This window comes from Tenrec ecaudatus, chromosome 8 (genome assembly GCF_050624435.1).
Source record: "Tenrec ecaudatus isolate mTenEca1 chromosome 8, mTenEca1.hap1, whole genome shotgun sequence".
NCBI lineage: Eukaryota > Metazoa > Chordata > Mammalia > Afrosoricida > Tenrecidae > Tenrec > Tenrec ecaudatus.
The window spans coordinates 125,026,393-125,040,392 of record NC_134537.1 but is presented as its reverse complement, the minus strand read 5'-3'; the positions used below and the strand labels follow the sequence as shown (position 1 = coordinate 125,040,392).

The 14,000-nt window shown below is 37.8% G+C and overlaps 1 protein-coding gene across 2 annotated transcripts in view; it reads left to right on the top strand.

The window, feature by feature from the left end:
- Nucleotides 1-14,000, top strand: part of TRAPPC11 (trafficking protein particle complex subunit 11) — a 56,605-nt gene that overhangs the window by 5,474 nt on the left and 37,131 nt on the right. Inside the window, exons 1-10 of one of the 2 annotated variants that reach the window (XM_075556840.1) lie at nt 1,350-1,483; nt 1,759-1,903; nt 3,407-3,576; nt 4,754-4,824; nt 5,761-5,875; nt 6,093-6,192; nt 6,798-6,871; nt 9,847-9,943; nt 11,857-11,990; nt 13,794-13,941. In XM_075556840.1, coding sequence (XP_075412955.1) covers nt 3,458-3,576; nt 4,754-4,824; nt 5,761-5,875; nt 6,093-6,192; nt 6,798-6,871; nt 9,847-9,943; nt 11,857-11,990; nt 13,794-13,941 — 858 coding nt within the window. In that variant the 5' untranslated portion in view covers nt 1,350-1,483; nt 1,759-1,903; nt 3,407-3,457. Of the gene's footprint in view, nt 1-1,258; nt 1,484-1,758; nt 1,904-3,406; nt 3,577-4,753; nt 4,825-5,760; nt 5,876-6,092; nt 6,193-6,797; nt 6,872-9,846; nt 9,944-11,856; nt 11,991-13,793; nt 13,942-14,000 lie in introns of those variants that run through there. The other variant, XM_075556839.1, reaches the window with a different exon arrangement.

Below are 14,000 nucleotides of genomic sequence, written 5' to 3'. Positions count from 1 at the left end.
AAATTGTCTGTACAATTCTGAAATGCCTATCTTTTGTAGACATTATCATTTCTGGTAATGGTTTCCTGCTCACCGCTGCCCATGGTTTCATCAGTACTTACACATGAGCAGACTCCTCAACGAACGTCATATTACTTTAAAATACTTTATGTTTTTGTTTCAAGTATTAGTCACCCTCACTTTCCACATACATAATGCCCTGCTGGACATTGCCTTCCATGGCCCATATTTTTGTAGTTACATTTAGAATAGAATTTTGTTTAGAATAAACACATATTTTACATAATTGCTTTTCTAAGGTCAATGCATACTTTGAGCTTCAGCTGAAAGACAATAGAAGTATGTCTTTATAAGTGCTTCTGTTCTTTATTAGTTTTTCCTAAGTGCTTTTAAGTTGCATGTTTCACACTAATTGTGGACAAATGAGAAAGGATAACTGTTATTTAGATAATTAATGTATTTTAAGAATATTTCGGGCATTGAGAAGTTAGATGTTTTCAGTTACAAGAAGTAGACATTGTATCTTTATATGTAGTCAACCTTTTTATTAATCTGCAACTGACTGTATAATTTACTGGAATTTGATACCTTTGTGCTTTTTTCCATCTGCTCCTATAGTTGTATGAGCATTTTGAGATGTTTTTGAAAAATACTAATTTTTAAAATGTGCTTTAAAAAAATACGATGCAAACAGTCATTAAATATAAATAAGGTCACCCCTTTTGTTCTTTACCATTGGTTGGAAATTTTCCAGATGCTCAAAGCCTTATGGTTTTGTGGGGTTTTTGAGTGTAATGTTTTTTTTTAATCATTTTATTGGGGGCTTGTACAACTCTTATCATAATCCATATGTACATCCATTGTGTCAAACACATTTGTACATTTGTTGCCATCATCTTTCTCAAAACATTTGCTTTCTACTTGAGCCCTTGGTATCAGCTCCTCATTTTCCCCCTCCCTCTCTGCTCCCCTTCCCTCATGAACCCTTGATAATTTATGAATTATTGTTATTTTGTCATGTTTTACACTTTCCAACATCTCCCTTTACCCACTTCTCTGTTGTCCATCCCTCACAGAGGAGGTTATATGTAGATTGTAATCGGTTCCCCTTTTCTATCTCACTTTCCCCCCACCCTCCAGGTATCACCACTCTCCACTGGTCCTGAGTGTAATGTCTTTTAAATGGTGGAGCTCCCTTATTAGCCAGAGATAAGGATTTTTAGAAGTAATTGTGAATATATTAACACTTGCATTTCAGATTTTTCTTGAAACCTTGAGCATGAGCCCCACACGGTGGGACTTCCCTGTGGAATTATGTTGTCGGCCTATGGCTTTTGTTACACTGACGGGCCTGGATGTCGTTTACAATGCTGTTCATCGAGCTGTTTGGGATGCTTTCTGTGCCAACCGGAGAGCTGATCGGGTACCAATTTCTTTCAAGGTGCTCCCAGGTGACCATGAATATCCCAAATGTCGATCCAAGGTAATGATATGATAGCAAGAATTTTAATATTCTTTGAGTGTGTGTCCACATGTATATATAAATTGTCTTATTTGTTTCTTTTGACTGTTCTGAAATATACCAGACTTTATCAAGTGAATAGTACTGTGGTGCATAAAGAACACCTTAAATGTTTCCACATATGCCAAACCCATTGCGTATGTGTAGTCTTTTTTTTTTAAACCTGAAGGAATATGTGATGAAGTTTTCTTTTATATGAGCTTAGGTTTTCTTCTGTTTTTTCATTTGGTCCCCAGCTGATTGTTTCATTTATGCACTTGAAAAATCACACTTTGGAGACAGTTTCATAGACCCAGCCCCAGGAGCTGTGCGAGATCTGATATTGTGCAAGTAATATACCTCCGACCTTTACACATTTTAAAAATTTGTTGGGAAACGAAGGTATAATGAAGTGCTTTTACCCTTTAAGTCTCTACTTCTAAATACTTTCAGTCCCCTATTCCTTGAACTTTCTTGAGTCCCCTGTGTCATGTGTCCTTACTGTCCTTGTCTTTCCTTACTTTAAGTAGACTTGGGTTATAGTGGTCTGAGTCAGTACCAAAACCAAACCAAACTCACTCCCATTGAGTCGATGCTGACTCACAGCAACCCCACAGAACAGGACAGCACTGCCCCCATGGATTTGCAGACTAACTCTTCTTTAAACAGTCTTATTGGGACATACTTCACATAGCATACCATTCAATTGTTCAGCCACATCAAACAGAGTTGTACAATCACTACCACAATCAATTTTAGAACTTTTTTTCTTTCTTGTACTCTCTGTTATTAGCTCTTCATTTCCCCCGCAACCTCTCCTACCATACCCTAAGAAATCATTTACTGTCTCAATAAATTCACCCATCCTGAAAAACATTTAAAAAACAAACAGAAAAAGCTGACAGAGTAAGATAGAGATAAATGTCAGAGAGAAAGCAGAAAAATTAGAAACTAGAATCACTTTAAAATGGGTCAAAAGGGAGATCAAATGATAGTGTTCAGGTTTAACCTAGCTACATCTGCCATAATCCACTTTCCAGTGCCCTCTGCATGATAACAAGGCCATTCACATCCTGGTCTATATTCAGAGAGGATTCACCAGAGCTTGATCCACATGTATTTCCTCTTCACTTTTTCTTTCTTCTTTTTTAAAATCAATACAACATTTACATGGGTCAAATGGAGGATCAAATAAGATGATACATTTTAATCTAACTATATCCAACTAAAATCACTGAAACTTTCTACTGGAGTAGAAAGCCCCTTCTTTCTGGTAAGGAGCTGGTGGTGGTTTGGAATTGCTGACCTAGCAGTTAGCAGCCTACTACATATCCACTGTGCCACCAGAGCTCCTGAGTCAGTACAGTGATTTGGAAGTAATGTCAGAGTTCAGCTGAATCATTCAGGGCCAGGATGTAGCTCTATTGCATTTGCTTCTTACACAGCACTTAGCACTCACACCTGAGTGGCCGCCAGTATGCTGCCATATTTAAGAATTTTCCTTAATTTTTACTTCATCCACAAGTAAGATGAAGTACTGCCAAAATAATATGTCACTGAAATAAATGAAGCCATCTTAGACTTTGGATGATACTTTGTATGTTTTGTCTGGAACAGAAACTGAAAAGGATGAGGAATATAACTGGAAAAGGGTAGAGTTTCCACAATGTGTGAGGTGGAGTAGAGTCATTAGAAACTCCTTTGGACTTGGTTGTTTATTCAGTGAACTCCAGGGTTGAGAGTCTAACCCTGCCACTTGATACTTCTACAATTTCTCTAAACCTAAATGTCTTCATCTTAAAAATGGGTTTATATGCATGAAGTACCACCTAACATCCAATCACAGTTGGACTCTGCTACTATTTGTGTCAAGTAACTCTTTTCAACTTTCGCCAATGCTTGCAGAGAACCTCCTACGAGTGGTATATTCCTAAAGGGATCTTAAAGACTGGCTGGATGAACAAACACTTGAATCTGGTGCCCGCCCTTGTGGTTGTGTTCTATGAGCTGGACTGGGATGAACCTCAGTGGAAGGAAAAGCAGTCTGAGTGTGCTACCCGTGTGGAAATCGTCAGGTATGAGCCCTTTCCTTTGGCAGGCTGGCCCCGTGAACTTGCACCTATCTGTGACTTGTTAAAAGGCGCTGAAGGCAACTGAGTGCTGCTGTGGAGATTGCTGACCACCTGTGAAACTTGTTCAATTCCTCATAGGAGACAATATGATTATTTACTATATATCTTGGTGGAGTGTGTGAAGAAATTTAGAATACAAACTGGGCAGGGTTTTCAGATACTTGTGTGGGGGGGATTTTTTATACATTTAGAAGATTTAGTTAGTATTTAGTCATATAAATAAAGTTCTGCTTGTAAAATTTTAAATACTATGAAAATACAGCAAATTGTTTACCAATTCATTAATTTCTAATTATATAATTCAGTGACATTGCTTACATTCTTCTAGTTTTGCAATCTTTTCCCCCCAATAATTGCACCCCCATTAGTATAAACTCCTTGCGTATACCCACTGCCAGTGAGTTGATTCCATGTTCTGTTCACCTTTTAAGCCAGTAGAAAATTGCTCCATAGGGTTTCTGATACTGTAAATCTTTACGGGACTAGACAGCTTCATCCTTCTCTCAAGGAAAGCAAGTTTGTAAGCACGCATCACCTCTTCCCTCTCATTGCTGACAGCCACTTACCACTTTTGGTTTTATCCATTTACGTAGGAGCCCTGGTGACCCCGTGGGTTAAAGGCTTAGCTACTAACTGATAGGGTGCCTGTTGGAACCCACCAGCTTCTCTCCCCCTGTGAAGGAGACAAATGTGGTAATCTGCTTCCGTGGTGATTTACAGCCTGGGAAACTCAGGACAGTCCTCCTCCATCCTGTAGGGTCGCTATGAGTTGGAATGGTTTTTCCTTTGGTGTGTTCTGTAAATGAGATCATATGGTATTTGCATTGTGTGACTACTTTTTCTCAGCATAAGATTTGAAGGTTCGTCTGGTTGTGATAATGCATCTCTGTGCCTGAGTGGTATGCGATGTTAGGCTTGTGCTACCTCTCCCCTCTCATTACCGACAGCCACTCAGTATTTGGTTAAGTGTATAATTCAAACCGAAGTAATACTCTGTTTAGTCATTCACCTGTTGCCGGATATTTCAGTTGTTTCCAAGTTTTGGCTGTGTGAGGCGTGCTTCTTGAATACCTGTGTTTCATAAAAAGAGTTACTATTTATTGTGTTACTGTTTTTCCAGGCAGAGTTTACAAGGGAGAAACACAAAAGTTGCAGTTGTTCTGATTCAGAAGAAAACCCCTTTGCCCCCAGGTAATTAATTGCTTTGTACCTCTAATTCTTAATTTCTTGGCAGTACAGTTTTTAATGCTTAAGTCTTATGCACATTTGTTTATGGGGTTGATTTTTTGTCACCTTTTAAAAGTATTAATAAGAGACTAATAAATTTTTTTTTAACTGGCAATGAGTACAAACAACTCTTCTTAAGGGCTTCTGCCCTAGTTTCACTTACCTTCCCGTACGGACATAGATCATTTGATAGAGTAATATTCTCTTGACTTTTAAAAAAAGAATGTTATTTACTTACCTGATACCTATTTATAATTTTCTTGGGCAATACTTTTTTTTTCTCTTAGTGAGTTGAGAATAAATATACTACAGAATTTGTGGTTTTAGGAATAATGTTTGAGATGTTAGGAGATACTACACAATTTGTACCTTTCTTTAAGAATGATCTTGGGTCAAGTAGAAAGAAAATGTTTGTTTTGGAAACGTTGATGGCAACATATGTACAAGCGTGCTTAATACAACTGAATGATGGATTGTTATAAGATCTGTAGAGCCCCCCCAATAAAATGATTAATTCAAAAAATAAATATATGTTATCTAAAAAAAAAAAAGAATGATCTTTGAGATTGTTTTGTGATGTATCTGTTGGCATCACTTGGCCTGTCTATCCTGACGCAGTGGAAAGTTCCACAGTGTATTTCTAACAGCAAGCCTTCAAAAACCAAAACCCCACAGACCTCTCAGGGACTCACATAGACAATAAATCCATAAAACCTGCTTCTTAAGAACTACAAAATGTTACTGCTTGACCTCTCCTCCAAGTACTTGCCTAGGAGTCTTGTTGACGTGGTGAAAAGAGGTTTGGGGTTTTATTCTTAATTACACTGTACAGGTTTGAGGAAATGATCATTTAGGAAAATACATGAATCCTTTCCTTTGTCTTTATGGGTTTGTCAACAGGAGAGGATGTCATTGCTTCAGAAAGGGCTGCAGCTTTATGTAACGCCTGTGAACTCTCCGGAAAGTCTTTGTTTGTACTGCCCCACACCGACCACCTGGTGGGTTATATTATAAGGTAATTAAAAGTCTTGTTTAGATTGTTTATTAGACATTGAGAAATGGATAGTTTAGACCCATTTATTACAATTACATATTTTTAAAATCTTAATCATAAGGTAAAATAATTACCCTCTTTGTCATGATTTTACTTTTGGGTCTCACAAATAGATTAATGGAAATATTTTGGTTTAAAAAAAGCTTTATTCAAATGTTGGCTATTTTTTTAAAAACAGGTTAGAAAACGCCTTTTATGAACATGCACAGACTTATTACTACACTGAAATTAGAAGAGTGAAATCCCATAAGGAATTTTTGAATAAAACAACACACCAGGTACATGTGTTTTCCTAAATAAAATAATACAAGTATTCTGAAGTAGATTATATTTGAGCAGATTATTAAATATCTTTAAAACTTTGATTTTTTTAAGAGTTGCTTCAACAATGTTATAGTATTTAATTTTAATTTCTAAAATAAATTAATTTTTAAACTTTAGAAATTGTAAATTTTAAATTAATGTAGATAAAATAGTTTTTAAACTTTTAAAACTTTGTTAAAAGTTATTTCTTCTGCCTTTAAAGTTATTGAAGATAGATTTTTATAGCCTTAACTCTGTTTTTGATGGCTGGAATGATTTTACTTGCTTTCTAAATGTTTCCCACTGTATTTAAGATTTTTCTCCTTATAAACATCATTCATCACACTTTAAGGCAAGGTTCTCAAACTGTGGGTCGCAACCCCTTTGGGTCGCGATTACTGTGGGGTGTTTGAACGGCCCTTTCACAGGGTCGCCTAAGACCATCAGAAAACACATATTTCTGATGGTTGGGGTCACCACAACATGAGGAACTATATTAAAGGGTTGTAGCATTAGGAAGGTTGAGAACCACTGTTTTAAGGAAATATATATGTAATAATTTATTACATTTTTCTTTCAGCTTTTGTTTGTTAGACATCAGTTCAAAATAGCTTTCTTCAGCGAGTTAAAACAAGATACACAAAATGCCTTGAAGTAAGTTTTTATGTTAACAGTGACATTAATTGCAGGCTCTGAATCTCCACAAAACCTTACGTTTTAAATGTTTACATTGACTGGATTCAAGTGTTTAAGATATATTCTTTAGTGTGTCCAAAGAGAAATGAAGTATAATATTTGGGGATTAAAAAGTTCCTTTTTATAATGTAACATGAATTTCAAAGTATCTGTAAAATATTCTCATTTAGCTAAGTTAATTAAAATTTTATTATCTAAAAAACTAAATATTTTCCTATCCTTATTTATATATTCATTTAAATCCTTTTGTTAGAAGACTGATTTCCAAATGATTTAGTAAACATTTGAAGTAGCCTGATTTATTGAGTGTATTATTTATTCAATTCAATTGTACTTCTATTTTCTCTTCCATATTTACTATTTCAGTTTATAATGCTCATTCATAGCATCATTTTCTATTCATTGACTGCTGTGAGCCTTGGAAACAAGTTGCAGATATTTTGTCACTAAGTATCTTATCCCTTTGTGTTTAACAGATACAGTTTAACAAGACATAATAGATCAGTTTTAAATTACATAATGTGTGTAAAAATGCCCATGCAGTGTATTCCATTTATCTCTGGACAAACTCAAGACTATCTTAAGTGCTTGAATCCAGTAACATTCAGTTATTGAAGATATACAGTAACCACTGGACTAAGGGTTAACATACCTTTATCTCAATCTTGAGAACAGGGACTAAGTTTATCTGGGAGAAAAAAAAAAGTAATTCTGTTATTTGGAGGATTAATGCAGAAGCCTCTGATTTTGTTGTTAGGGTGCTAAGGACCACGGTTTCTGAGTCTCAACTTCTCCATATAATGATTACTAGTTTTCATGTGGTTCACTTTGTATGACTGGTGGTAGAAGTGAGCCCTGTTGGTTAAGTTGGTTGGCTGATAACCAAAAGTTGTCAGTTACGGCTGTGGGAGGACGGCTGTGGTGGTGGTCGGCTTCGGTGCAGCCTGGGGAAACTCCAGACAGTTCTGCTTGTCCTACAGGGTCCACTGTGAGCCAGAATCAGTTCAGTAGAAAGGCTTTTGTTCTGTGTTTTCTTTTTTAAAACATTTTATTAGGGGCTCATACAACTCTTATCACAATCCATATATATACATACATCAGTTGTATAAAGCACATCCGTACATTCTTTGCCCTCATCATTTTCAAAGCATTTGCTCTCCACTTAAGCCTTTTGCATCAGGTCCTCTTTTTTTATTCCCCTCCCTCCCCGCTCCCCCCTCTCTCATGAGCCCTTGATAATTTATAGATTATTATTTTGTCATATCTTGCCCTGTCCGGAGTCTCCCTTCCCCCCCTTCTCTGCCGTCCGTCCCCCAGGGAGGAGGTCACATGTGGATCCTTGTAATCAGTTCCCCCTTTCCAACCCACTCACCCTCCACTCTCCCAGCATTGCCCCTCACACCCCTGGTCCTGTGTTTTCTTACTTCGGTAGTTAAAAACTGTTCTTATCAGTTCTATTCAAAAAGTAATTTTGAGGGTGGGGGGATGGGGACGTTAAGAGCTAACGTTTTTCCGTGGAGATAGCTTTGGGATTTTCCTTACTACTGTCCCTCTCAAGGCTGCCAGGCAGCAAGGTAGTTGGTGAGACGACCTTGCTGCGTGGCACTCCTGTCGTCGCCGCCTTCATTATGCACACCCTTCTCCTTCAGCACTAGTCGCCCTGAGACCATTTTCCCTTCCTCGTTAGTCTGTGCCCGAGATAGTGAAAGCAACTTAATCTAGAGAAATTCATGGAGTGAGGCAGTTGTTGATCTGTGAGCTGTCTTGATACTAACTTACTTGGATTCTACTATATTTTCTATGAGAAAAGTACTTGGGAAGCAATTAATGGTACTTAGTGTATTTCTTGTTAACAGGATGTGAATTTTTCATTGTAATTTGGACAACTGTCCAATTCATTTTGCTTTTCAGTTTTCTTTCTATCAATTATCAACTGAGAAATATGCATAGACAGTGGCTCTGGACTTAATGAAAGATCATTGATTTTGTCTCACATGGATTACAGGGGCAAGATGAAAAGTATTGCTACAAAAAGAATAGAAACTTTAAGAAACCAAATTGTGAAAACCTGGAGCTGTTGTTTCTCAACATGTCTTCCATCTGAGTCTGTGCACTTCTGAAGGTGGCGTTTCCGTTTCCCCAGCCCAGCCCCAAAGAATTGTGCTCTTCCTTTTGCTCACTGTCACAGCAGTGTCTTCAGCATCCCCGAGGGACTCAAATCTTGTTCCCAATTGTAAATGTTCTCTTGAGTTTGGGGAACAAAAAGAAATCTGAGGGCCAAGGTCAGGCCTATTTGGTGGATGGGGCTAAGGCTTCCCACTTCCCAGTAAGGCAACCTTTGTTAACTTTGTGATGGAAAACAATTCCTTGTAGAACTTAAAAAAAAATTTTTTTTCCTTGTAGAATTTTCTTGGCCTTTTTCTCACCATGGATTTTTCAATTTTCTTAAAATTTCTTTCTAATAAACACCAGTGATTGTCCTGTGTCCTTCAAGAAAATATACCCAGATTATTTTCGTGGAATTCCTGTAGCCTTCTGAGCTAACACGTCTGCCTCAGATTTAACCGGCCCAGCAGATCCCCTCCGTGGCTACTGTTTGGAGTTGGAAGGCACCAAAATGAGACAAAGACACGTGTGTGTTCCTGGGAGAGCGCGAGCGCAGCCAGCCCCTGATGGAAGAGGCGTGTTTAAACACATTTTGCGTGGCACATATCCATGCGTGTGTGAACTGGAACCCAAGTAGCAATACTTTTTAACTTCTCTTTGTATTAACCAAGACATCTTTTTCAAGAAACCAGGATTGACAGGCTTTGCTCCCCTGTTTAATGCTAAGTGTTGAGTAATACTGTCACTATTATTTCTAATAATTGTGAACGTAGGAAACTTCTTCAAAATAATATTGCCATTAAGCACCTTCTCCATGTTTACATCAGGAATTATAGGACCGCCTATAATCTTGTACATGAATTGAGAGCCCATGAAACCAACATTTTGGAAATCAAGACTATGGCAGGATTTATAAACTACAAGGTAAATAGTTCTGTGCTGCTAGATTAAGGGAATTTATGTTTAATATTAAATGATCTTTTTAAAGCTTGAAAATTAGTTAGTTACTTGCTTTGAAAAGTTGGTATATGATCAATTTATGTTTTCCCTTTGTATCTTCTCCTGAAAAAGGAATGTGATTCTCTCTTACAACCTAATTTTATTGCTTAGTGTTTTTAGTTTACTGGTCCTTTGAGCAGTTTTAGAAAACTCCTTTGAGTGGATCATTTGTTTGCGTTTATACCTTTTGCTGGAGAATTTTATTTTAAAATAGGCTTCTGTAAAGAAGATAGTCAACATTGCTTTTGTAACAAAAACTCCATGGGGCAGTTCTGTCACGTGGGATACTAGGAGTCAGAATCTACTCAAGGGCACACGGTATCAACATCATCAACACATGGCAAGCTTAGATGCCCCTTGAAGGCAAGCCAAGGCAGATATGTTTGCTTTTAAGCTTTCTATATTCATCTCTAAAGCTGTTTGGCTCTGGGTTGGTGATATGTGCGTAAGTGGACCCTTTAATCCATCGTTGGCCTGCGTGATGAATAACTTGGCAGTGACTGCAGATGTAACATGCATGTTGCCTTTGACCTATTGATTCATTTCAGGAAATTAATTTGACTTAAATGCTAACATGTGCAAATCACATGTATAAGGAAATTTGTTGCCTCTTGTAATAGCAAAGGATTGGAAACATCTCAGGACTAAGAGACATAATACATGATAGTAATAACTAAGCCATGGAATGCCATGCAGCTGTTACAATGAAGCAGTGTTACATACTAATAGGGAGCTACATCCAAATATATTGCTAGGTGAAAAAGTAAGGCACATAGCAGCCTATTTCATCAGCTGTTTATATACAAAATAATAGTTTATATGTAAACATACACGCACACTAGTCCAGACGCATGTGGACAATGTCAGGAAACATGCCAGAAGCTGGTTGCTTCTAGGAAGGCGTTGATATAGGGCAGGGATGGTTGAGAGTCTTCGTTGTAGTGCTGTACCCCCCTGTACCTAGAAAATGGAATGAAATGTTTAAAAATGATTGTAATTAGCATATATAAATATATTAGATGTTGTACCTTTTGTTTTACATTTGATCTCAAATACATCTAGATTGTTACTGTTGTAGTCACATCCCAGACAAGAAAGATTCTTAGGACTCTGTAATCCTTGTTTGCTACAAGGAGCCCTGGTACTGTAGTGGTTATGCACTGGAAGCTTAACCCCAAGTCAGCAGTTTGAAAGCCACCGTCTGTTCCCCGCAGAGAGTTAGTCTTGGAACCCCACAGGGGTAGTTCTGCCTGGTCCTATAGGCTCCCTGTGAATCCCCATCGATGGCAGTGAATTGTTCGATGTGGAGATGACTGTGCTCTAATTGTGCTACAGAAAATCTTTAAAAGTCTAGCAGTTGTAAAACTGAGATTTCATTACTTTTCAATTGGAGATACGTTAGCATATGGTAATAATCTTTTTGTCTCTGATGGTACTCACTCAAGATTGGCAGTTCAAACCCATCAGCTGGAGAAAGGTCAGGCTTTCTGGTCCTATAAAGATGATATAGCCTCAGAAACTCTTCACTGTATTGTTAAGATTTAGAATCAACTCAGTAGGAGGGGTTTGTTTTTTTTTGTGGCTAATTTTTTTAAAAAAAATTCTATCCATTTATAAAAAAGTTCTTTTAAGATATATACTAAATTCAATATGAGTGGTAAATAGCTTATTCCACTTAATAAAAGGACCAGAGCTCTGACTTTACCATACCTTTTTGATGGAGAGAATCAGTTCTGCTGTATAGAACTGCAGAGAAGGAAATTTCCATAGCCTTAATTTTATTTTTGCATACTTTTTAATGAGTATGTCTTTTGATGTTGATTCCCCCATTTTTGCAGATCTGTAGGCTGTGTTTTCAGCACAACACCCCATTGGATGCAATTGCTCAGTTTCGAAAACATATTGATTTGTGTAAAAAAAAGATTGGAAGTGCGGAGTTGTCTTTTGAGCATGCTGCATGGATGTCTAAACAGTATGTATTAAACTATATTTTAGAATGTTTATTAAAAAATAGCATGTAGTGTTGGAGAAGTGGACTTAGCATGGACTTTGGTACTAAGTACAGGAGGCCTGGTTTATGATTTGGGCTGTTAACCACAAGGTCAGCAGTTCAAAGTCACCAGCTGTTCTGCAGGAAAGAGATGAGGCTTTCTACTCCTGCAGAGATTTTGGTCTCAAACCTGCAGGGGCAAGTCTACCCTGACCTATATAGGCTTGCTAGGAGTTGGAATGGACTTGATGGCAGTGTGTTTTTTGGTGCCAAATTGAACTGCTTTGTCAGTAGTAGGTTTTTAGTGATCTGGTAATAGTAGACATTGATTTATACTTTTACTTTCAGGAACTATGTTAATTTATGGAACCATCTCTTTCACTTAGTATGTATTTGTTGGGTTTCTACCATGTGTCCTGGAACCGAAAGCATAGCATTTTATAAAACAAAATCTTTGCTACAGTGGAGCCTAGTGTCTGAGACTGATGTTTAAAAACTGCTAACATGTATAAGCAAATGTGGTGAAGAAAGCTGATGGTGCCCAGCTATCAAAAGATATAGCGTCTGGGGTCTTAAAGGCTTGAAGGTAAACAAGTGGCCATCTAGCTCAGAAGCAAAAAAGCCCACATGGAAGAAGCACACCAGCATGTGTGATCACGGGGTCTTGAAGGGATCAGGTATCAGGCATCAAAGAACAAAAAACCATATCATTGTGATGAGGGGGGAGTGAAGAGTGGGCACCCAAAGCCCATCTGTAGGCAAGGGAACATCCCCTTACAGAAGGGTCGTGGGGAGGAAACAAGCCAGTCAGGGTGCAGTGTAGCAACAATGAAACCTACAACTTTCCTCTAGTTCTTAAATGCTTCTTCCCCGCCCACTATCATGATCCCAATTCTACCTTACAAATCCGGCTGGCCTGGAGGATGTACACTGGTACAGATAGGAACTGGAAACACAGGGAATCCAGGTCAGACGAATCCCTCAGGACCAGTGGTGAGAATGGTGATACCAGGAGGGTGGAGAGAAGGGAAGGGAGAAAGGGGAAATAGATTACAAAGATCTACATATAACCTCCTGCCTGGGTGTTGGACAGCGGAGAAGTGGATGAAGGGAGACGTCCGACGGTGTAAGATATGACAAAATAATAATAATTTATAAATTATCAAGGGTTCATGGGGGAGGGAGGGCAAAAAATGAGCTGATGCCAACAGCTTAAGTTGAGAGTAAATGTTTTGAGAATGATGATGGTAACAAATATACAAATGTGCTTGACACAATGGATGTATGTTTGGATTGTGGTAAGAGTTGTACGAGACCCCAATAGAATGATTTTTTTTAAAAAGAAAAACTAGGTAGCTGATATCGGGGATTTAAGTGGGAAGAGAATGCTTTGAAGATGATGATGGCGGTGTATGTACAAATGTGCTTGATACACTGGATGAATGCTTGGATTACGATAAGAGATGTAGGAGCCCCCAATAAAAGTATTTAAAAACAAACACCAAAAACCTGTTGCCTGTCCCTAGGAACCCAGATGTGTTTAGAAGATGAGAACTATGTTGAAATCTAGTTTGATAGTATATTCATAAAGCCTTTAATACAGAAGAGTTGTCTTAAATATGGAATTTGCTGTAACCCAAAATTAGTGTGAAATTATAACAAATACTACCTGCTAATCAAGAACAATATTTTATTATAGTCTGCTGAGGTAATGGGTCCCAAGCTGAGAACTTAGATGACATCTTTTCTGCCCTTTTCTAAAATTCTTTTAAAATTTATCTTAAGATTTCAGGCCTTTGGAGATTTATTTGATGAAGCAATTAAATTAGGATTGACAGCCATTCAAACTCAGAATCCTGGTTTCTATTACCAGCAGGCTGCATACTATGCTCAGGAACGGAAACAGCTTGCCAAAACACTCTGTAACCATGAGGTAAGTGACTACTGTTTTATCTAGCATTTCGGGAACTACCATAAATTATCTTGAAAGAA